Below are 23825 nucleotides of genomic sequence, written 5' to 3' on the forward strand. Positions count from 1 at the left end.
AACCTACGCATCAAAGCTAGATGAATGGACATTGCAATGGCAGATAAAACTCAGTGTAGACCAGAGGTCCCCAAAGTGCGAGGTATGCCCCCTAGGGGTGTGTGGAGCATGGGCAATGGGTGAACCATAAGCTTGGGGACCTCTGGTCTACGCTGAGTTTCATCTGCCATTGGGGAGGGGACCTTGGGCTGGAGCATGGGCAAAGCTGTTTGGGGAAGCACAGCCTTCCCCAGTGTATTACACCTGCAGCCCATAGCATGGAGGAAAGTCCTGGGGGGGGGCGGGCATGGCAGGGCAAGGACGAGCCCCTAGGGGTGTGGGGAGGGAGCACCATCCAGCCCTTCCCTGCCCCCAGCTCTGCTCCAGTCCCACTCATGTACCTGTACATGTACCTAGCCCCATCCCCAGCCTCAGTGCAGCTTGGCTCCCAGTCTCGACCCCTGGCCATGGCCCCACTCCCCGCCTCAGGCTCACCCCCAGCTGTGGCCCCAGCCTTGACTCCCTTGCCCCTGTCTGCGTCCCCCTGCCCCAAGCCACAGTCCCACTCCTGGCTCCGACTCCTGGAGGCAGACAGGGTAAGGGGAAGGTGCGACCGTCAATAGTTTGGGGACCGCTGGTGTAGGCAAATGCAAGGCAATGCACATTGAAAGCAGTCATCTGAACTCCAACAAATTATTTGGTTTTAAATTAACCATAACCACTTAAGGAAAAAGACCTAGACATTGTGTAATTGAGAAAAAAAAAACTTCTGCGCTCACCAAGTAGCAGTAGTTAAAAAGCCAACAAAATATTAGCATGCACAGGAATGGGATGGAGAATAATACTGGAGCTATTCCTATGTCACTAGGTAAATTAGTGAGATGACCTTATCTGGAACACTGTTAGTCTCTGGTCACGCTCTCTATAAAGAGAGACAGTAAAACAGAGAGGCATCAGATATGAGTGATGAAAATGACGTGAGGCCTTGAAAAATTTCCAAATGAAAAGAGACTGAGTTTGTTTTGTTTAGAGACAAGAGAAATAAGAAGGGATATACTAGAGGAAAACAAAATTCTAAGTGAGAAAGTCAGTCAGGATGAATTTATCATAAACACAGAACAAAGATGATCAGTAAAATTGAAAGCCTGAAATTTCAAAATGGATAAAAGGGAACAGTTTTTACACATTGCAGAATGAGCCCCGGGAACTCATTGCCCCAGGATAATGTGGCGGCCAAGAGTTTAGCAGGATTCAAAAGAGTATTGGACATTTACATACACTGGAACAATTTACTAAGGGTCGTGGTGGATTCTCCATCACTGGCAATTTTTAAAAATAAGATTGGATGTTTTTTCCAAAAGATCTGCTTCAGGAATTATCTTTGGAAGTTCTATGGCCTGCGTTATATAAGAGGTCAGACTAGATCACCACAATGGCCTTGGACTCTATTAATCTATATGGGAATTGAGAACATCCACAATTACATTAGATCAGATTATGTATAAGAAAAAGTACAACCACAATAGTTTGGAAGGGATATAAACCCTCATCCTTTAAGGCACAAGAGGACCTCAAACTGACAGGAGTTAAGAAGAAACTATAAATTGTCCACTAGAGGGTATTTTGCTCCTTCCTATAAGGTATCTGGTACTGTCAGAGACAAGACACTGAGCTAGCAAGACCACTGGGCTGATCCAGCCTGGCAATTCCTATATTCCCAGTACATACTGCATACGACCAGGGCACAGCTGGCAAGCACCCAATGTAGCTTCTTTGTCCTGCGCACACAGCCCCAACCTGAAGCAGGGTTGTCAGGCTTAGATGGGCTCAATCACAGCCCTTTCCCCCCTCGTTCTTCCCTCTCAGCTCTCCCATTCACTCTCCCTTTGTCATGCTACTCAGACACTTTGGGCAGTTCTGCCCAAGGAGGAATGAACAATGGCCTTGGACAGAGAAGACAGATGGACAGAGATAGGGCAATGGACTGACTCACCCTACGGTTCTGCAGGACCAAAGCCAGGATGGAGGCCACAAGCAGGAGGAAGAGAACAAGGATAAGGCCAAAAGAGGTCTGCCCATCCAGAATGGGATGAGGACCAGAGAGCTGGGCACCTGTAAGGAGAAGTCACAGTTAGAAAGCAGGGTGAAAGGGGGGCAGTTGGAATGGGATTGCACTGAAGGGGCTGACATTGGAAAGGGAATAGTAGGATTGGTCTGGCAGGGTAGGGGTGGGGAGTCAGGGGGATTGGGACTAGTTCAGGGTATGGATGAGGTTTGGAAAATGTTGGCTGGTCAAGTGGAGCAGAAATCTTGGGGCACAGGGAGGTGGAAGTGGGGCGGAGTGGGACACAGGGGAGACTGTACCTGTAATATACAGCTCATATTCCACAGCTCCCAGCCTCCCTTCTGAGCCATGGACGCTGCACTCCCAGGTGCCGATATCCTCCTGTAACACATGGGTCAGTTCCAGGGTGGAACCCGGATAGTAGCGCTGGACTGCTGGGCTCCTGGGAGTGGCCTCTAATGAGCTCCCATTGCTGAGGCCTGAACTCAGTTGCCTCCACTGAAAGTGTTCATGCCCCCTGGGGTGGGTGAGGCTGCAGATAAGCAGTAGATGAGAGCCTTCAGCGACTGGCCCTTTGATACTTGGGGTGACTGTGGGGAAGGGAAACAGAAATACCCTCAGCAAAGAAAGCAGAGCCTCTTCCTGCCCTACCCTTTCATCACCTCTTTTTTCACTCACACCTTCTCTGATTGACTCCCTGGCTCCCCCCCCCATTTTCCTACTTTAAGACAGATTTCTTAAAGACAAATAATTTAACCACCATGAGAAACCTCCCTATGGCATAGCATCCTGTGGATAGAGAGACTCCACTCCTGTGCAGCTAAATGCCCGAGCTGAGACACAGGGTCTCTCCCCATGGGGAGGCTGGGCAGGCCAAGAACAGCCCAAACTCACCACATTGATGTGCAAGGATATTTTCTCCAAGCCAGTGAAAGTCACTAGAGGGGAAGAGTGCCCTTGGCATCCTCTTGGCTTCCATTGCTCACCTGTCATCACTGCCAAGGTCACATCCCTTGTGATGGTCATGCCATGGATAGAGACAGCACAGCAGTATTGCCCTGCGTCCTGTGGCCCCACTTCAGGGAGATGGAGGGTGAAGCTCCCGTTGCTCCCATTCCTGGAGATGTCCCATATTTTCAGATCCCCTCCTGCAAAATGGCTCCAGTGGGCTGACACCCCTAGAATGCTGGAAGCACTGGGGTCTCGATTCAGGAGGCAGGGAAGGTTGGCAGCAGATCCTACCGCCGCATAAACTACAGGAGAGACTGGGCCAGCAAAACCTGGAGAAAACAAAGAGTGTAGGGCAACATTAGGTGGTATGAGGTCCACCGAACTGCAACAGAAGAGGAGGTTAACACCCTTTGTGGGGAGGGGATGCTGGGACAGAGGGGAGCCATGACTGGGAAAGCAGGGAGGGAAGCAAAGAGATCCAAGAAGGCTACTCATGAAAGGACAGGAGTTGGAGAAGAGGGGGCTATTGTGAGAGGCCAGAGGTCTCTGGGAGCTGAGAGGGTGAGTTGGAGGCCAGAGTTACCTAGAATTTGAAGGTTGAATGAGGCAGAAACTCTCTCGTCATCTGAGTATGTGAGTTCGCAGCGCCAGGGCCCTGAATCGCTCACAGTTGGCCTGGAGATGGATAGAGCCCCATGGCGGGAACGGAACCTGCTGGAAATGGGGACCAGGCTACCATTATGGAACCAGCGCATATTCACAAGCTTAGCTGGATGACTGGAGTTACAGTTTAGCAAGAGAGGCTCTGCTTCCACCAGGAGGCCTGGGGGATTGACAGTCACTGCGGAGAAGAAGGGAAGAGAGAAGTTAATGTCACAGGGGAGCCCTAAAACCATTCCCTCTTTGGAGCTCCCAGCCCCTGTCTGCAGGGCATTGAAGGGACAACCAACTAGACCTTGATCTCCCCATTTTCCTTGTGTTTATCACCTAGAGATTTACCTCTCTGGAACTCTCAACCCATGGGATGAAGACAGGGGTGTTGCCTAATCTCAGAAGGCTGCGTCTCATTTTCTAACCTGCTGTTACAGTCCTGGGCTCCCCGCCCCCAGGACTTTTGGTCCTAACTGACAGTACCCTGCTGTTCCAGGGATCCTTGTTAGGCTCCAGCTTCTCATACCTGTCACCATGCCCAACTCCAACTGGCAGCGCCGAGTCTCCTTGCCATATCTCACCAGCGCCTCGTAATGGCCTGCATCTTCACTCAGTAGTGGCTCAATCCAGAGGGAGAAGTTCCCTTGGCGGAAGCCGGTTTCTCTAACTGAGGCTCGGGGCATCATGGATCGGGCTCTTTTCAGGAGACCACTGTACTCGACCTCCAGCACCATGTGGGGCTCTTTGTGGGAGCTGGGGATATTAGCAGGGGAAATGAGTTAGTGCTAGGGGAGGGAGAGGATGGAGAAAAGAAGCAGAGAAAGACAGAGGAGGAAAGGCATTGAGAGGGAGAAAAAGCACATCAGGGGAGAGGGGATTGGAATCAAAGACTGTGGAAGAGGAGAAGAAAGAGGAAAGGAATCAAAAAGCGCAGCACCCCCACCCTCGCAGCCTGCATTACCTTTCCCCATGCCGCTCCCAGCGGACAGCTGTCTTCTCATACAGCTGCTTCCAGCTCCTCTGCAGCTCATGAGGACTCAGGTGACAGGGGAGCACAACCAGGTCTCCCACTTTGGCCCACACCCTCTGCTCCTTTGGTGCTCCAGGGGAAGTACTGCTGGCTGCAACAAGACAGAGAACTGAGTGGGGGGGGGTTAGAAATGGGGGTAGAGAGATTTTTTTTTACAGTCCTAAGAGGACCCTGCCAAGGAGAATGGAGGAGGGCTGGGGAGTAATATGGGAATAAAGGGAACACTGAAGGGTCAGGAAAGCAAGATCTGCCAAGGGTTCAGCTTTGAATTGCTAAAATCCTGTGGACCAAGTAAACCCTAAATATCCCCAGTGCAACTACCCTCCACCTCCCAAAATACTCAGCCCCCCTTACCATTGGTCACCAGCAGCACGAGGGCGAGACCCAGTGGCATAAATGCCAATGTCATGGTGGCATCAAGGAGACGAAGGGGATGTGTCTCCACACTCACTTCACCGCCAGAATGGATCCAAAGCTTCAAGGGAAAAGTGAGAATGAGGCATGGACTGGACAAAGAAGGGGGCTGGTGAGTGGGTCGGTCAGACTCTCTCGTTCACTTGCTCTCTCACTCGCTCTCTCTCATTCTGATCAAAGCCTTTCGCTAGATGCCCTTATAATGCGGGTGGGCAGCTAATTTCCTTACAGCACTGAGAAGATGCGTCACAGCCAAGAAACCAGCATCAGAATGAGGCACGTGCAGAAAGAAATGGAGACAGAGGAGGAAGAAGTCAGAGATCGTGTTCTAAGCATCTTTTAGTGGAAATTCTCTCTCTGGGTTTCTGTTGTTTTCTTCACAGTTTCGCTTCTACCCAGACAGCGGAAAATTCGTAGAAGACACTTCCCAGCAAGTGCCCTTCATGTTTTTCTTTCATCTCTTACCTTTTTTGGTTTGATCTTTACGCTTCACTGTTTCTGTCAATTGTTTCAGTCTTTTCAAAATGCTTTGCTCCTCTTTCCATTTTTTCTTTTACTTTCTCAAATATATGCTTTCTTTTTCTGTTTTTCCAATTCACAGGGGACACTAGATGAGGAGCTGAAACAGGAAGGACAGACAAATAACCCAAAAGGACTAAAACTAGTGATGGCATAGGTCCTGGAACTAGGAGTGCTTGGAGGGGTTATCATATATAGCAGGGATCGGCAACCTTTCAGAAGCGGTGTGCCAAGTCTTCGTTTATTCACTCTAATTTAAGGTTTTGCATGCCAGTAATACATTTTAATGTTTTTAGAAGGTCTCTTTCTATAAGTCTATAATGTATAACTAAACTATTGTTGTATGTAAAGTAAATAAGGTTTTTAAAATGTTTAAGAAGCTTCATTTAAAATTAAATTAAATGCAGAGCCCCCCGGACTGGTGGCCAGGACTCAGACAGTATGAGTGCCACTGAAAATCAGCTTGTGTGCCGCCTTCGGCACATGTGCCATAGGTTGCCTACCCCTGATATACAGGGTTTACAGTTTGGTTCAATGGCTCTCAGCACACCTCCCGCCCCCCCCCCCCCCAAAATTGTTCCAGGTCCAGTGGGAGATGGGGCCGGGAAATAAAGTGAGTTTCAGCCAGGACAAATGTGACTAGTAGATCCAAAACCCAAGACCACAATGGAAGGGAGATGGCCAGGAGGAGCTGAGGGATGAGGCTGCAGAAAAGGTTACTGTGCTTTGAGGGCTGCATGGAAAGACATTGCATCCCTGAACAGGGAGGGAATGATTCCTCTCTATCCACTTCTGGGGAGACCCCACTTCAGGTCCTGTATTGTGGGGGCTTCTCCCAGCTCCTGTGTAGGTGCTGGAAAGTTCAGAGAGAACAGAACTGAACTTTGCATAATGCAATTCATAGATTCCCATCCCTGTCACACATGGGGCTCCCTTGTCACCTCAGAGAATCCCCCCTTCTGTGGCTCACACTTTCCAGCACCCACTGGTTTTGACTCTATCTGACTTAATTATGCATTTGCCCTCCCTGGTGACTTCTGACTGTGCCCCCTTCTGTGCACACATCCCCCACTAACTGGAGTGGGCGGGGCCTCTCCCTGGGGTGGGGGAGCACAGGGTGACTCAGGGGCATAATTTCACCTCTGCTGGAGGATCTCTTTCTCTCTGTGTTTTTTATCAGCAGAGTGATCAAGAGGGAGGAATAGGGAAACACAGAGAAGCTGGTAACAGAGAGAGGAGAGGAGAGGAGAGGTTGGAGAATATATTACAGTTAAAGCAGAGGGTGTTTTTCCTCCTGTTCAGCAAAAACAGTCCCTGGTGTCCGGTCTAAGCAAAGGGTATAGACTTTCCATTCCACTGAGTCAGCATCAAAGGGATGGCATGAGTGTGTGGGCGAAGGAGAAACAGAGCAAGAAAATGAAAGAAAGAGGGGTCTGCAGCATAGCGAGGAGACACGTGGGGCTTCCCTCTTAGCAGGGCTGGCCTGAGGGAAAATGGCACCCTGGGCAAATTTGTATTCTGGCACACACACACCTTGGTCCCTGTGGGTACAATGCCCCTTCCTGCATCCCCAACCCCTACACTGTGCCCCTAACCATTGCATTCCCCATTCTGCACCTCTGTGGGGAAACTGACCAGGATGCATGAAGCACCTGGCACTGCTGCTCACTCACCCCCTTGAATACTACTCCTCTGTACACCCCTCAGGGGCTGCAGGGGGGCACAAAGTTAGGGCTCCCTGCATCCAGGTCACTTTCCCCACCTGTGCTGTGTAAGAGGAGGGCAGAAGAGCAGCAGGTCCTGCTGTTTGCCTCACAGCACAAGCCAGGTGTGGAAAGTGACCTGGATGCAGGGAGTACTTGGTGTTGCTCCTCTCTTGCTCCCCTTCCCATCATACACACACAGCCCCATTGCAGGGATGGTGACCTTGAGTAGTATCTGTACATCATCATTGTCCCTCCTTCCTCTGCAGGGAGGGAGCATGGAGAAAGCTGGGTGCGTCCCCACACAGGACATGGTACTCCTTTGTCAGCTAGGAGCTGTTTCTGACTTTAGACTGGCAGCACACCTCTGCACTGCCATGCAGTACCCCTTTAACCATGGTGTCTCTGGGTGGTTGCCCAGATGGCCCACCCTGAAGGCGAGGCCTGAGAGTCAGGACCAATCTATCCCACCCCTCTCCCTGTCCCCACTCCAGAGCATCAAAGGACCCTGCTGTCCATCTACCTGCTACTCCCTAATCTCTTAACCTCACCCCCTCAACCCGCATCATCCCCACTCAATCCTTAATATTGGCCCAGGTGTTAACTCCACACACAGCATTGGAAGGGTTGTCTTCAAGTGAAAGAGCTCATCTCCTTGTGTGATGGGTTTGGTCAGAGACCCCCCTGGGTCTGTCACCTGATGTGCTAAACCTACCTCTGAGCCCATTTTCCCTGTCAGCTTGGGACTCCAGAACCCTGTCTTGTTGAGCCAGACAGGCAAGCCTACAGCAACACATCCCCAGGGTCTGAACCACATCCCCAAAGCTGCAGGCTTTAACTGAAAGCCACTCAGCAGGTACTCCTGTCTCCAGCACCCAGACACCCAGCTCCCAATGGGATCCAAACCCCAAATAAATCTGTTTTACTCTGTATAAAAGCTTAGAGAGGGTAAACTCAAATTGTCAACTGTCTACAATACCAATAGAGAGAGTTATGCACAGCTGTTTGCTCCCCAGGTATTACTTACCCTGGGTTTACTAATAAACAAAAGTGATTATATTAAGTACAAAAAGTAGGATATAAGTGGTTTCAGGTAATGACCAAAAAAAGTTACCAAGCAAAAACAAAAAATGCACGTCTAAGCCTAATACATTTAAGAAGCTGAATACAGGTAAATCTCACCCTCGGAGATGTTCCAATGAGCTCCTTCCACAGACTAGACTCCTTCCTAGTCTGAGCCCAATCCTTTCTCCTGGTACAGTCATTGTTCCAGCTCAGGCGGTAACTTGGGGATTACTCATGACTGGCAACCCCTTTTGTTCTGTTCCACCCCCTTTTATAGCTTTGGTACAAGGCGGGAATCCTTTGTCTCTCTCTGGGTTCCCGCTCTTCCGTCTAAATGGAAAAGCAGTACATTTAAGATGGATTCCAGTTCAGGTGACATGATCACATGTCACTGTAAGACCTCCTTCTTAGCCTAGTAGCTGAAAGACATGTACATAGGAAGGCTTGCAGGTAAACAAACCCATTCACAGTTCATTGATTCTGAAGCACCCTTAATGGCTTCCACTTAACATGTTTAAATTAGTAATACAAGTTTATATCTTATTCTCCTAACTCCAGACATAGAAATAATACATGCAAACAAACAGGCTGAACACACTCAGTAGATCATAAGCTTTGTAATGATACCTTACAAGAGACCTTTTGCATAAAGCATATTCCAGTTACATTATATTTATACTCATAAGCATATTTCCGTAAACATATGGAGTGCAACTTAAAAAAGGAGGCCAGAATTTAGCTGTATATCTGTCATTGCCTGGGAAAGTAACCTAAAGCTCAGGCTTGGAGAACTGAGGGGCTGGGACTGAGAACAATGCCTCTCATACATGAGATGTTGATGGGTTATTGTGGTGAGAGGGTGTATTCTGAAATGACCGCCTTTGAGGCCTTGTTTTACTCAGCGTGAGGCTCTATCTTTAGAAATGACATCTGACATTTCTCTCTAATGACCCATTTTTAATGCTGACTCCATTGAACGGCACCTTCGTCATCTCCCAGCACAAAACCCCACTGGCACAAAATAGCAGTGACTGCAGTGAGGTCACCACTGAGATACGTTGGCGGAGCTGCGTGTATGGCTAGGCTAGGAGAGCAATAGCAGAAGGGGCTGAAGGTGAGGACTGAGGGGCATTGGCGGAGCTGGGGAAGGCAGTGGAAACTAGGATTAGAATACAGGAGGGGCTGAAGTTTGGAAGCTTAGTATTGGTACATTTGGCTTGGGCAGTAGCTGCCTTTGATCAGGTTCTAGGCACTCCCCATCTCCGCTCCCACTAAGGCCACAATGAAGCCTGGACCTTTGCAGAATGCCTCTTGTGAGGGTCACCCCTTTCTTTCCAACTTGCAGTGGGGGGCAATGCCCTGTACTTAAAACCTCCAGCCCGTTTCCCAAAGAGTTGTCAGCAACCCACTTCTTTAGCCTTCAAAGGGAATTTCTGACCCAACTAAACAGGTCTAATTAGAATCAAACAATAGAACTTTGGTTAATACAATCTTAAAGTTTATAGTTTAAAAAAAATCAGGAAAAAAGGGACTTTAATTTTCCAGTTATATTTAAGAGGATTTAACTTCGAAAAATTAAAAACATTAACTATGCAATCCTTTCTAGATTCTTAAGGCCAATAGGAACCATTAGATCATCTAGTCTGACCTACTGTATATCACAGGGCATAGAATTTAACCCAGCTTCTCCCATATTGAGCTCAACAACCTTATAAAATCCCAGGTAGATGATTCTTAATGGAAACTCAGGCAGAGTTTGGAGGAGTATGCTCAGGACCACAGTGAGTCTGTTGCAGAACTGGAAATAGAAATGAAGTTCCTGACTTCCCAACTTCACTCCTCCAGATCATGACACCTCAAGGAATTAAAGCCCACTAATTCAGCACTTATGCAAGTATGTAAATTTAAGCACATGCTTAAGTCCCTTTCAGCAAAGCTCTGATATATGTGTTTAAAATTTTTTTGGTCCTGATTAAATAGACATTTTTTAATATTAGGTCTATTAAATCAGTAGTTCTAAACCAGGGGTATGCAGACCCCTGGAGGTACACAGAGGTCTTCCAGGGAGTATATCAACTCATCTAGATATTTACCTCATTTATAACAGGCTACATAAACAGCACTAGCAAAATCAGTGCTAACTAAAATTTCATACAATGACTTGTTTATACTGCTCTATATGCACTACACACTAAAATTTAAGTACAATATTTATATGCCAGTCAATTTTATAATATATGGTAAAAATAAGAAAGTAAACAATTTTTCAGTAACAGTGTGTTGTGATGCTTACAAAAGTCAGACCAAAAAAATGCAGAAGTAAGTAGTTTAGGGGCTGGTCTACACTGGGGGGGGGAAATCAATCTAAGATACGCAACTTCAGCTACGTGAATAGTGTAGCTGAAGTCGAAGTATCTTAGATCGAGGTACCTACTGTCCTCACAGCACGGGATCTACGTCCGCGGCTCCCCCTGTCGACGTCGCTACCGCCGTTCGCATTGGTGGAATTCTGGAGTCAACAGGAGCTCATTCAGGGATAGATATATCGTGTCTAGATGAGACGCGATAGATCGATCCCCGAGAAATCGATTGCTACCCGCCGATATGGCCAGTAGTGAAGATGTAGCCTAAGTGAGCTGAAACTTGGGATACACAAGATAAATCAAAGTCCTGAAAGTAGTACAATGGTCTGGAAAGGTTGAGAGCCACTGTACTAAATAAAAAGGTTTCTTGATAAAACATTAAGGTTGCACAGTTAAAGGGTTAAAAAAGTCTAAAAATATAAAAGCAAAAGGGTTAGATTTTGCTCTCATTTACCGCCACGCAACCTTGTTGAAGTCAATAGTCTTGCTGAAGTGTAACAGCAGAAATTGTGCTCAAATATCTTACAGCACATCTGTCTGCTCCTCATTGCACATCCTGTGTGTGTGTGGGGGGGGTTATTTGTTTAAGTTTCCTATTATGGGGTGGTCCTTACAGAACCATAGTTAAAGTTGTTTGGACCTGGTTTGTCAAAGTGCCCTAAAAGCCATATGCAGACTCAGATTGACCTGAAAATTGCCTTGGTAGTTGAAGGTCCTGGTTAGCATTATTAGCAGTGTAGGTTTGAAGTCAGTTGGTAAGGGAGCTATCAGACAGATTCCCCTGCCCTCCTAAGTTGACCAAAGTTAAAGAAAAAAAATATGGAAAATAGCCACATATAAACCTTATCACTAGACAGCCCCTGAGCTCATGTGGTGTCCACCACCAACCAGCTTCAAAATTAAACTCAGAAGTTTATTAATCCTTCATTCTGGTTCCATAAAGTGATGTACATGACTGACCCAAGGCTTCTTAACGACATTGGGCCTCCAATTCTCATTTACACTTCAGCCCCTGTGTACTACTCTGGTAGTGCAAATGGCTCTATACTCCCACTTTAAGGCCCTATGGCAGGGTGGGACTCACCAGCACAGCACCTCCTGCTGGTCATCCTGGGAATTAGCTCTTCCAGCCCAGAGTGCCCTCTGCAGGCCACTGTCCCCCCGTGTCCCTCTCAGACCCTGGTGGCTTTTACATCAGGGGTCTGCCCCCCACAGCAACCCACAATCTGGGTCTCCCCACCCAGAGGAATTCCCCAACCCTCTATCCCCACCTTGCCTCAGTGGCTACTGGCAGTCACCGTCTAGCCCCCACTCACTGGGGCAGACTGCAATCTGTTAACCACTCATCATCAGTAAGGCGGGTTAGGACCTGCTGCTTTTACCTATCTCCGGGCTGCCTCTCTGCAGCCCTTGTACCTATTTGACCTTTTAGCAAGGTCTGCAGCCTGGGGTTTTTTCTTGGCTGGAGCTCCCTCTGCCCTTCCCCAGCACTACTCCACTTCAGGCACCCTTCTCTGCTCCCAGGCAGCCAAGTCCTTCTCTCTCATGAAGCAAGACAGAAAGTGTATATTCTAGCTTCTAGCCCACTGCCCTCTTATAACAGCCAGCTGGGCCTTGATTAAACTGGCCTCAGCTGTGGCTGTTTTCCCAATTAGCCTAGCTTTTCCCCTCCACAGCCCTCTGCAGGGCTGCTTCTAACCCCTTCAGGGTCACCTCGCTACAGGCCCCTTTACATGGCCAGAGAAGTACAGATTGGCCATAGTGGAAATGAGAATTGGGTCTAAAGAGGCTGGAGCAAAATTTGTGTGTAAAGGCATAATTTCAAAGTGTTCTAAAATTCACAGGAAGAGTCAGATTGGCCTAAAACTTAGCACACTACAATGGGGGTTAGTGTGGATTTTTTTGTTGCAAACATAGCAACATTTAGTAAAGAGGTTCCCAAGATATAGCTCCAACCAATTACCTGTTTTTAAATACTGGCTCAGCACATGCCATAGGTACCCATGGCTGAGACTGGGGAGTGTTCAGAGGACAGCCAGACTTTCTGTATGTCACAAGCACACCATAGTGAGACTGGAAGAAGCAGAGACTGGACAGGCTCATTGCGTGCCAAAGATACATAGTGCTAAGACAGGGAGTAGAACAGTCACTCAGCACTGAGGAATGGGAAGCTGAGAATAGGTAGGCTCTGTGTATGCCATAAACACAATGCTGAGACTGGGGAAATGAGAATGGGCAAGCTTGGTGTACACACACACACAGTCCGACTGGCCTGAAAATTGATATGCTCATTCTGGGTGTAGGGTAGAGTCTGAACTGCATATTTTAAGTCATTTGGTCAAAGAGCTGCTGAGTGATATATAGCCTCATTATGCATTTATCAAATGCTGGCTCAGTGCATGTCAGATACAGTGGTGAGGCTGGGGTGAGAACAAAGAGAACACCACTTGGAGAAGGTTCACATCTCCCTGGCAAGCCTCCTGAATCATAGAATCATAGAATATTAGGGTTGGAAGAGACCTCAGGAGGTCATCTAGTTCAGCCCCCTGCTCAAAGCAGGACCAACCCCAACTAAATCATCCCAGCCAGGGCTTTGTCGAGCCTGACCTTAAAAATCTCTAAGGATGGAGATATGGTACATATCAATTTCTTTGTTAAATTGATGAACTCATATAAGCTTGCAGTGTCCAGCAGGCATAACTGCACACTGCAAGACAAATATTCCTAGCGCTGTGTCTGGAACTGGAGATATTGGCTAGTGTCATTTGCTTGCAGATAGCTGAGGATAGCTTACATGACAGAGGCTGTGCGTGAACAGACCAGGAGTGGGGGTTCTCACTGCAGAGCAGGGTAAGGCTGGCTCCCAGAGTCAAGGACTGGAGTGGCCTATCAGATCACTGGTCTAGATAACACCAGAGGGGAATGTCACATTAATATTTCATAATATCCAACCTACACCTCCCCTACTGCAGCTTGAGACCATTGCTCCTTGTTCTGTCATCTGCAACCACTGAGAACAGCTGAGCTTCATCCTCTTTGGAACCCCCCCCTTCAGGTAGTTGAAGGCTGCTATCAAATCCCCCTTCACCCTTCTCTTCTGCAGACTAAATAAGTCCAGTTCCCTCAGCCTCTCCTTGTAAATTATGTGCCCCAGTCCTCTCATTTTCATTGTCCACTGCTGGACTCTCTCCAATTTGTCCACATCCTTTCTGTAGTGGGAGCCCCAAAACTGTAAGCAATACTCCAGATGAGGCCTCACCAGCGCCATACAGAGGGGAATAATCACTTCCCTCGATCTGCTGGAAACGCTCCTACTAATGCAGCCCAATATGCTGTTAGCCTTCTTGGCAACAAGGGCACACTGCTGACTCAGATCCAGCTTCTCATCCACTGTAATCCTCAGGTCCTTTTCTTCAGAACTGCTGCTTAGCCAGTTGGTCCCCAGCCTGTAGCAGTGCATGGGATTCTTCCATCCTAAGTGCAGGACTGTGCACTTGTCCTTGTTGAACCTCATCAGATTTCTTTTAGTCCAATCCTCCAATTTGTCTAGGTTGCTCTGGACCCTATCCCTACCCTCCAGAGTATCTACCTCTTCCCCCAGCTTAGTGTCATCTGTGAACTTGCTGAGGGTGCAATCTATCCCATCATCCAGATCATTAATAAAGATGTTGAACAAAATCAGCCTCAGGACCAATCCCTGCGGCACGCCGCTTGATACCAGCTGCCAATTAGACATCGAGACGTTGATCACTACCTGCTGAGCCCAACAATCTAGCTAGGTTTCTATCCACCTTATAGTCCATTCATCCACTCCATACTTTTTTAACTTGCTGGCAAGAATACTGTGGGAGACCGTATCAGAAGCTTTGCTAAAGTCAAGATATATCACGTCCAACGCTTTCCCCATATCCACAGAGCCAGTTATCTCATCATAGAAGACAGTCAGGTTGGTCAGGCATGACTTGCCCTTGGTGAATCCATCTTGACTGTTTCTGATCACCTTCCTCTCCTCCAAGTGCTTCAAAATGGATTCCGCTCCATGATTTTTCCAGGGACTGAGGTGAGGCTGTGGTTTCCCGGGTTCTCCTTCTTCCCTTTTTTAAAGATGGGCACTATGTTTGTCTTTTTCCAATAGTCTGGGACTTCCCCTGATCACCACAAATTTTCAAAGATAATGGCCAATGCTCTGCAATCACATCAGCCAATTCCTTCAGCACCCTCAGATGCATTAGATCTGGACCCATGGACTTGTGCATGTCCAGCTTTTCTAAATAGTCCTTAACCTGTTCTTTCACCACTGAGGGCTGCTTACTTCCTCCCCATAGAGTTGTAAGGGGACTGTTGCCCCCTTACTAACATTCAGTGGGCGTGTTTTAGTTGGCTAGCTCCCAGTACTAAAAGAGGAAGGGTTGATGGGAAATCAGGAGCCTGAGACTGACAGTCCCCAGGAACAATGGCAAGAGGCCAGTGCTCCAAATCAGACTGATTGACAGAGCGGGCAGGCTAATCAGGGAGTCAGTAAGCCAGGGGATCCCCATCCTCCATGTGAGCTGGAATTCCCTGGGTCAGACAGAGTGGGGCCGAGCTAAGGAGAGAGCAGGGGCCCAAGCTAAGCTGATGGGAGCAGAGCTGCAGCCCAAAAAGTCAGAGCACAGCCCAGAGAGAGCAGATCTGCCCAGGGTGCAGAGCTGCAGCAACCAGAGCCAGAGGGGCCAGACAAGCAGCCCAGGAAGCAGGTGAGAGCTGAGAGCAGAGTCACAGAAGCAGCCTGCAGAGCAGACCTGTCCTAGGAGCAGAGCTTTGGCAACCAGAACCAGAGAGGCCAGAGAAGCAGCCCAGGGAGCTGAAGGCAGAGCAGCAGCAGCCGTGCTGAGGCAGTGTGGAGCTGGGGCTGCAGCAGTCCGGAGCCGGGTGTGGTGAGCAGCTGGAGAGAGTGAGGGGGACCCTGGGCAGTGGGCCCAGCACAGGGAGACGCCTCAGCCAAGAGGCCCTGCAGGCCAGACTTGAAGGGAGATCGTAACCCTAACAGGGTGGGGGCGACGCTGGGGAGAAGGGTCCTGCCTCCCAGAGCCCAAGAGTGTGTGGCCACTGCCAGAGCAAGTGTTCAACCCGCAGCGTCCCTGCAGCACAGCCAGAGCCTGAGAAGGAGGCCTGGGACCTACAAGGAACAAACTGTGAACTGCCCTGACATTCCAGAGACACTGTTTGTGATGTTCCCTGCCACAGAACAGGGTGGTGTGTTTTCCTTTAACCTTTTCCATTTTTCCTTATCCTTTTTTTAAATTAATTGTTAATTAAACAACTTGTATTTGCTTTTAATTGTATGAAATGATCAGTGGGTCAGGGAGGTGCCCAGTGCAGAGAGAGCACCCCGGAGTGGGGACACCCTAGCCCCTGTCCTGGGTGACCAGCAGGGTTGGGGGTTGAGCCCTCCAGGAATCCTGGGCCCAGCCTTGTTGCGGTTACAAGGACTCTGCCAGACAGGAGAGTAGAAGGGGAGCCCTCAAGGGCAGAGAGGCCTCTGGGTAAAGGAAGTGGGAGCGAGGACTCAGATTCTTTCACTAGCCCACTTCACCAGAGTAGTGCAGAAGCCAGGAAAGTTCCCCACAATAGCGGGACCATTCCCCCGCTTACACAGTGTTGCCCAGGTTAGCAGTCTGGGAGCTGACCTTGTCTGTGAAGACCGAGGCAAAAAAAGCATTGAGTACTTCAGCTTTTTCCACATATCCATCACTAGGTTGCCTCCCCCATTCATTAAGGGCCTCCACACTTTCTCTGACCTTTTTCTTGTTGCTAACATACCTGTAGAAACCCTTCTTGTTATCCTTCACGTACCCTGCTAGCTGCAACTCCAATTGTGTTTTGGCCTTCCTGATTGAGTGGGAGGGATAGCTCAGTGGTTTGAGCATTAGCCTGCTAAACCCAGCATTATGAGTTCAATGTTCAAGGGCGCCATTTAGGGATCAAGGGCAAAAATCTGTCTGGAGATTGGTCCTGCTTTGAGCAGGGGGTTAGACTAGCTGACCTCCTGATATTCTATGATTACACCACTGCATGCTCAAGCAACATGTTTATACTCCTTCTTAGTCATGAGACCAAGTTTCCACTTATTATAAGCTTCCTTTTTGTGTTTAAGCTCATTGAAGATTTCACTGTTAAGCCAAGCTGGTCACCTGCCATATTTGCTATTCTTTCTTCAGATCAGGATGGCTTGTTCCTGCACCCCACTTCTTTAAATTACAGCCAGCTCTCCTGGACTCCTTTCCCCCTCACATTAGCCTCCCAGGGGATCCTGCCCATCAGTTTCCTAAGGGAGTCAAAATGGGCTTCTTCTTCGAGTGGTGTCCCTGTGGGTGCTCCACTCTAGGTGTCGGTGCATCTCTGTGCTGGAGATCGGAGATTTTTCGCAGCAGTACTCAGTCAGGGGAAGGGCATATGCAGGAGCTGTTTTGTACAATCATTGGAGCCTCCTGTAGCACACACACCCCCGACCATGTCCTCAGCTGCAGATGGAGTTCTGCGGCAGTGCTATCCTTGATACTTTCTGGGAAAAAAAACTGTCAAAAGTTACATATTACCTTACTATTAGTCTATACATAGTTACAGTTACATAGTTTCGTTAGTTCCTCTTAGAGCAGGGGTCCCCACCATGGCAGCCGCGGGGGCATCTAAATGCACCTGCATCCTGGCTGGCAGTGAAGCATCCTTCTAAATGCCGTCGAATTTCGGCGGTGACACCTCTCGATGCTGCTGCTTGCTGCTGACAATTCAGTGGCATTTCGGCGGATGCTCCACTGCCATCACGGTCCTTCGTCTGGTGCCCGCCAGATGAAAAGGTTGCGGATCACTGTCTTAGAGGCTTTTTTCTTAAAAAATAAAATAAATTCTTTACTTAGTTCTCCATTTAGGAATAGCTCTATGGTTTACCACTTCAGTTAACTCCCACCTTCATCTATCAAGCTGGTGGGAGAGCCTTAACCAAAGTCATTCTGGGCTCAACAGGGTTTAAAAAGTGTCACTCATGCCGTGAACCGATGCCGGTCTCTGATAGCCACGCATCCTGCATCTGTTGCCTGGGAGAAACTCATGTCTCCCAGAAATGCATACACTGCAACAACTTGAAGTCGAGAGCAAGACATGATAGGGATCTTCATTTGAAAATGCTTCTGATGTAGAAATCCCTCCAACCTCCACAAGAGACGTCCTCCAGGGAGTCTCATAAACCAAGATCCGTAAGCAGTGATAAAGCTCTGACTTCCAAAACTATCAGGAAGCGAGCCTCATCCTCTCCAACAAGGGACTCTAACAAAAAGAGAGCTTCCCTAGCGAGATCTTTACCCTCAGTGCTCAACTCATCCAGAGAGAGCACTTATGAGGCACCGGGCTCCTCTAGCACTGTCCCTCAGTGGACCTCTGCTGAGCCCCAATGCGCGGCACCAGAGTTGAGATGTCAAATCTCTTCCATGGCACCGACAACCCTGGTGCGGAGCACGGCACAGGAATCGGCACCGCGATGGATGCTGCTGCCACCAGCACCAACTCAAGACTCGATGCCGGCTAACAAGCCGAACCCGGCACCAGTCAGTGCTCCAATGATTGACCGCAATCCCAAGACGGGACCAGCGCAACTCCTAGATCATAGTGACATAGCTTTTTCTTCCACACCACAGTCACCACTGCTCGGCACCAAACACTCCCTGAGCTACATAACACCATACTATCCTTCATCTCCTGCACTGATCTCCATGTATAGCGGCGAAAAAGGAGACATGCAGGACAATCGCTTCTCCTCCCAATGTTCATCGCCATCACAGATGAGACCTACATGGAAGGCTATGAAGCCTCAACCTCAGCCTCATTCTTCTGAGCACTCACAGCCCTAGTATGCACAACACTGGCTTTACCCATTACCACCTTACCCCATGCAATGGCCACAATGGGGTCCTTGGGCCACATACCAGAACCCATATTCTGGCCTCCCCTTTCCCAGTCAGAACGGGATTCAGAGTACCTCCATCCTTACCACACAGAGAAACCTCTGACTCCACCGAGACAGATAGAAGAGGAAGAGATACTATCACAGGCAAACCTGGATGATTCACCACCTGCCCCACACTCATCTTTCGCACCAGAGGAAGCGGTGACAGCGTCTACCCTGGTGGCACCAGATGACCTGAAACAGTTCCAAGAACTCTTCAAAAGAATAGCAAACAGCCAAGAGATTGCCTTACATGAGGTGCAGGAGAAACAACATAAGTGGTTAAAAATCTTACAGACTGCATCATCTGCCAAGATCGCCCTCCCCATGGATGAGGTATAATGGAGCCCATGGAGGCCATATGGCAAACACCAGCATCAGCACCACCCACCAACAAAAGGGCTGACAAGAAATACTTTATTCCAGCCAAAGGCGTGGACTTTTTGTTTTCACACCCTCAACCCAGCTCTCTGGTAGTAGAGGCTGCCAATCAGCACAGCAAGCAACCCCATTTCCTCTTCACACCACAAGATAAAGAGCACAAGAGACTGGACCAAAGAGTAAAGTTTATTCATCAGCCAACCTTCTGCTCAGAGTTGCCAACTATTCTGCTCTACTAGCAAATTACAATTACTCTAATTATAGTAAAATACAAGAGCTCGTGGAGGACCTCCCCGAGCACAAATGTCCTCAACTCAATGCCCTTATTAATGAGGGTCAGATAGTAGCCCGCACAGCGCTGCAAGCCCCCAACGAACACAGCAGACACAGCCACCCAAACAACCGCAACAGCTGTGGTTATGAGAAGAGCATCATGACTGCAAGCTTCAGGGATTCCAAAAGAACTGCAGCTAAAATTGGAGGACCTTCCCTTTGATAGGGATAAACTATTCTCATCTCAAACAGACGACGTGCTCCATACCATGATGGATTCCCGAGCAACGCTGCGCACGCTAGGAATACACCCACAGCCTAATAAATGCCCATGGTTTACACTATACCAGAGGTCACAAGACACCTCATTTAACCATCAACAACCACGATACTTCGTTCAGAACAGAACCAAACAATGGCTCAGAAACTACGTGCTTCGCAGAACCAGGCTTCATCCAATCACCCATCTACATCTAAGCCACAATTTTGAAGTATTGGTTGAAGGTATGCATGACCTCCCCACACCTCTAGCACAAATGGATACCCCATCCCCCACTTTTGGTCACTGCCTACACTCATTTTACCATGCTTGGTCTCCAACAACAACAAACCAATGGGTATTGGAGATCATACAATCTGGCTACACCATCCTTTTCACTACCATCCCCCCTACCCTCCTCCCTTCCCCATCGCTCCTCAGGGACCCCTCTCACGAGCACCTTCTGCAACAGGAAGTAGACCAACTCCTACTGCTGGCTGCTGTAGAACCAGTATCACACCAATACCAAGAGAAGGATTTTTACTCCAAATATTTCCTGACATAGAAGAAAGGAGAGGGATGGAGACCAATCTTAGATCTCTGAAAACTCAACAGGTTCATACGCAACCACAGGTTCAAAATGGTCACTCTGGCCACAATAATCCCAGCGCTAGACGGGGGGACTGGTTTGCAGTCCTCGACCTCTAAGATGCATACTTCCATATTACATACATCCTGCCCACAGAGGGTTCCTGCGGTTCACAGTAGGACCCAACCATTACCAATAAAGGGTTCTTCCCTTCAGCCTATCCACAGCTCCCCGAGTATTCTCAAAAACACTCGCGGTAGTAGCAGCAGATTTATGATGCAAAGGAGTCATAATCTTCCCCTATTCAGAAGATTGCCTACTCAAGGTTGCCACTTGACAAGAAATGGCATACATGTTGACAACCACAATAGACCTCTTTCGCCAGCTAGGTCTACAGCTAAATGGAAAGAAATCTACCCTAAAACCAACTCTGTGATTGGAGTTTATCGGAGCCGGCCTAGGCTCCATACAAGCCAAGGCAATATTACCAAATCAGAGATTCACTACACTGACCAATCTCATTTCCACAGTGACCATCAGCCCACAAACTTCAGCGAGGACATGCCTTCAGATTCAGGGACATATGGCAGCTACGACTTTCATAGTAAAGTATGGCAGACTCCATATTCACTGTCTGCAGCACTGGTTGAGCATGGTCTATGCACCCAGCAAACACTCTCTCAACAGAAAGAGCGACACTACCACCAAGGGTTATCCTCTCCCTACAATGGTGGACACAACCAGAGAATATATGCTCAGGGATTCCCTTTCAACAAGACCCCCCTGCATCAGTGACTATCACAACAGACACCTCCCTGATAGGCTGGGGCGCCTACTTGGGTCACCACAATGTACAAGGTAAGAGGTCCGCGATGGAAACCCAACTACATATCAATCTCCTGAAACTCCGTGTGGAACACAATGCAGGCCGCCACTTCCTCCCACTCATACGGAAGACCTCAATCTCTGTTCTCACCAACAATGTGGCATGCATGTTTTACATCAAACGCCAAGGGGGAGCCAGGTCTCACTTGCTATATGTAGAAGCCATGAACTAATGGAACTTGTGCATCCACAACAATATAAACATCACAGTGTCATACCTACTGGGATGCCAAATCACTACAGCCAACAATCTCAGCAGGCACTTCTCACAGGAACATGAGTGGGAAATCCACTACAATGGTTCTCAGCACAATATTCCAGAAATGGGGTCACCCAGTAATCAACCTGTTCACCTCAGCAACAAATCACAAATGTCCCATCTTTTGCTCCAGGGCAGTCCTGGTGCCAGGATCAGTAGGAGATGCCCTCCTCATCCCGTGGAATGTGTCACTCATGTACGTCTACCGATACCACTGATCCCATGGGTCATCCAGAAGATACAACTTGACAGAGCATCATACATCATTCTCATTGTCCCCACATGGCCCAGACAGACTTGGTTTCCGTACCTGTCATGCCTAGCAGTCTGTGCCCCACAACCTCTGCCCTTACGGATGGACCTCCTGTCCCAGAACAAGGGCCTGACACTCCATCCAAACCCAGCAAAACTCCATCTCAAAACGTGCTCCTGTGTCATTCAACATGGAGAATTGAACTTTTCGGAGAAAGTAAAACAGGTATTACTAAATAGCCATCAGCTCACCACTAGGAATACTTACCGCCACAACTGGAGAAGATTCTCCCTTTGGTGCCAGCAAAAACAGCTGGACGTGAACAAGGTGCCTCTATCTATGATCCTAGACTACCTACTAGAACTGAAGGAAACAGAGGTTAGCCATAAGTTCTATTAAAGTAAACCTAGCTTCCATCACAACCCTCCACAAGCAAATAGAAGGGGCTTCAGTATTTGCTCACCTAATTACACGACACTTTTCTTTCATGAACCCAGAAGTACATCAAGCTATGCCACCACGGGATCCCAATCATGTGCTCAAATGTTTCATAAGACCACCCTTTGAACCTCTAGCAACCTGCTCTCTCTTACATATGTCAGTGAAGGTTGCATGCCTGGTGGCAATCACGTCTGCCAGATGGCTCAGCGAAACAAGGGCATTAATGGCTGAACCACTGTACACGGTATTTACCAAAGACAAAATCATGTTATGCCCACACCCAAAATTCTTGCCCAAAATGGCTACACATTTTCATATTAACCAAACCATACACTTACCTGCCTTCCATCCTAAGCCACATAAGGATTCTTGAGAAGCAACACTCCACATGCTAGATGTTAGACGGGCTGTAGCCTTTTACTTGGACAGAACTAAACCATTTTGCAAGTCACCAAGACTATTCGTCTCTACAACAGACACTCCAAAGGTTCTACAATATTGACCCAGAAACTCTCCAAATGGGTCTCTTCCTGTATTCAAACTTGCTACCACCTACATAACAAAGAACCCCCTGCGGGCATCAGATCCCACTCAACATGAGCCATGGCGACGTCGATCGTATTCTTGAACAATGTCCCCTTAATCGACATTTGTAGAGCTGCAACTTGGACATCAGAGCACACTTTTGCAAAGCATTATGCTATCACCCAAGGCCTTATCTCAGATTCTATCATTGGCTTCACAGTGCTTTCATCACACACTTATACATAACTCCGAACCCCTGCCACCCCTTGTTGGGTACTGCTCTTCAAGCACCTAGAATGGAGCACCTGCAGGGACACCACTCAAAGAAGAAGTTACTCACCTTGTGCAGTAACGATGGGTTCTTTGAGATGTGTGTCCCTGTGGGTGCTCCACTACCCACCCTTCTCCCGTCTACTTCGGAGTTCACACAGCAGAACGCTGCAGTAGAGAAGGAACAGAAGGGAAAGTCGGGGGTGCACGCTACAGGAGGTGCCAACAGCTGCCCGAGACAGCTCCTGCATGTGCCCTTCCCTTGATCGAGTACTGCTGCAAAAAATCTCCGATCTCCGGTGCAGGGACTGACACCTAGAGTGGAGCACCCACAGGGACACACATCTCGAAGAATCATCGTTACTTCACAAGGTAAGTAACTTCTTCCTTTCTGAAGTCCAGAGTACATATTTTGCTACTCTCCTTTCTTCCTTTTGCAAAGATCCTGAACTCAACCATCTCATGGTCACTGCTGCTCAGGTTGCCACCCACTTCTACTTTCCCTACCAATTTTTCCCTGTTTGTAAGCAGCAGGTCAAGAGGAGAATGGCCCCTGGTTGGTTCCTCCAGTAGTTGCACCAGGAAGTTGTTCCCAACACTCTCCAAAAACTTCCTGGATTGTCTGTGCACTGCTATATTGCTCTCCCAGCAGATAACTGGATGATTGAAGTCTCTCATTAGGCCTGTGTTCTGGAAACTTCAGTTAATTGTCCAAAGAAAGCCTCATCTACCTCATCCTCCTAGTCCGGTGGTCTATAGCACACACCCACCATGACACCACCCTGGTTGCTCTTGCTTCTAAACTTAACCCAAAGACTCTCAATGGCTTTTCTCCAGTTTCATACTGGAGCTCTGAGCAATCATACCGCTCTCTTACATACAGTGCAACTCCTCCACCTTTCCTCCCCTGCATGTCCTTCCTGAACAGTTTATACCCATCCATGACAGTGCTCCAGTCATGTGAGCTATCCC

General features: G+C 48.4%; 1 protein-coding gene across 3 annotated transcripts in view; it reads right to left on the bottom strand.

The window, feature by feature from the left end:
• LAG3 (lymphocyte activating 3) overlaps window positions 1–23825 on the bottom strand; it is a 326415-nt gene that overhangs the window by 4003 nt on the left and 298587 nt on the right. Inside the window, exons 2-10 of one of the 3 annotated variants that reach the window (XM_050967411.1) lie at window positions 8495–15521; window positions 5556–5709; window positions 5031–5151; window positions 4608–4767; window positions 4173–4399; window positions 3579–3836; window positions 3031–3324; window positions 2344–2634; window positions 1973–2091 (exon numbers count right to left, since the gene is read on the bottom strand). In XM_050967411.1, the coding sequence (XP_050823368.1) occupies window positions 1973–2091; window positions 2344–2634; window positions 3031–3324; window positions 3579–3836; window positions 4173–4399; window positions 4608–4767; window positions 5031–5085 (1404 nt within the window). In that variant the 5' untranslated portion in view covers window positions 5086–5151; window positions 5556–5709; window positions 8495–15521. Of the gene's footprint in view, window positions 1–1972; window positions 2092–2343; window positions 2635–3030; window positions 3325–3578; window positions 3837–4172; window positions 4400–4607; window positions 4768–5030; window positions 5152–5319; window positions 5440–5555; window positions 5710–8494; window positions 15592–23825 lie in introns of those variants that run through there. The other 2 variants (XM_050967401.1, XM_050967419.1) reach the window with 2 other exon arrangements.

The sequence above is a fragment of the Gopherus flavomarginatus genome, chromosome 1 (genome assembly GCF_025201925.1).
Source record: "Gopherus flavomarginatus isolate rGopFla2 chromosome 1, rGopFla2.mat.asm, whole genome shotgun sequence".
NCBI lineage: Eukaryota > Metazoa > Chordata > Testudines > Testudinidae > Gopherus > Gopherus flavomarginatus.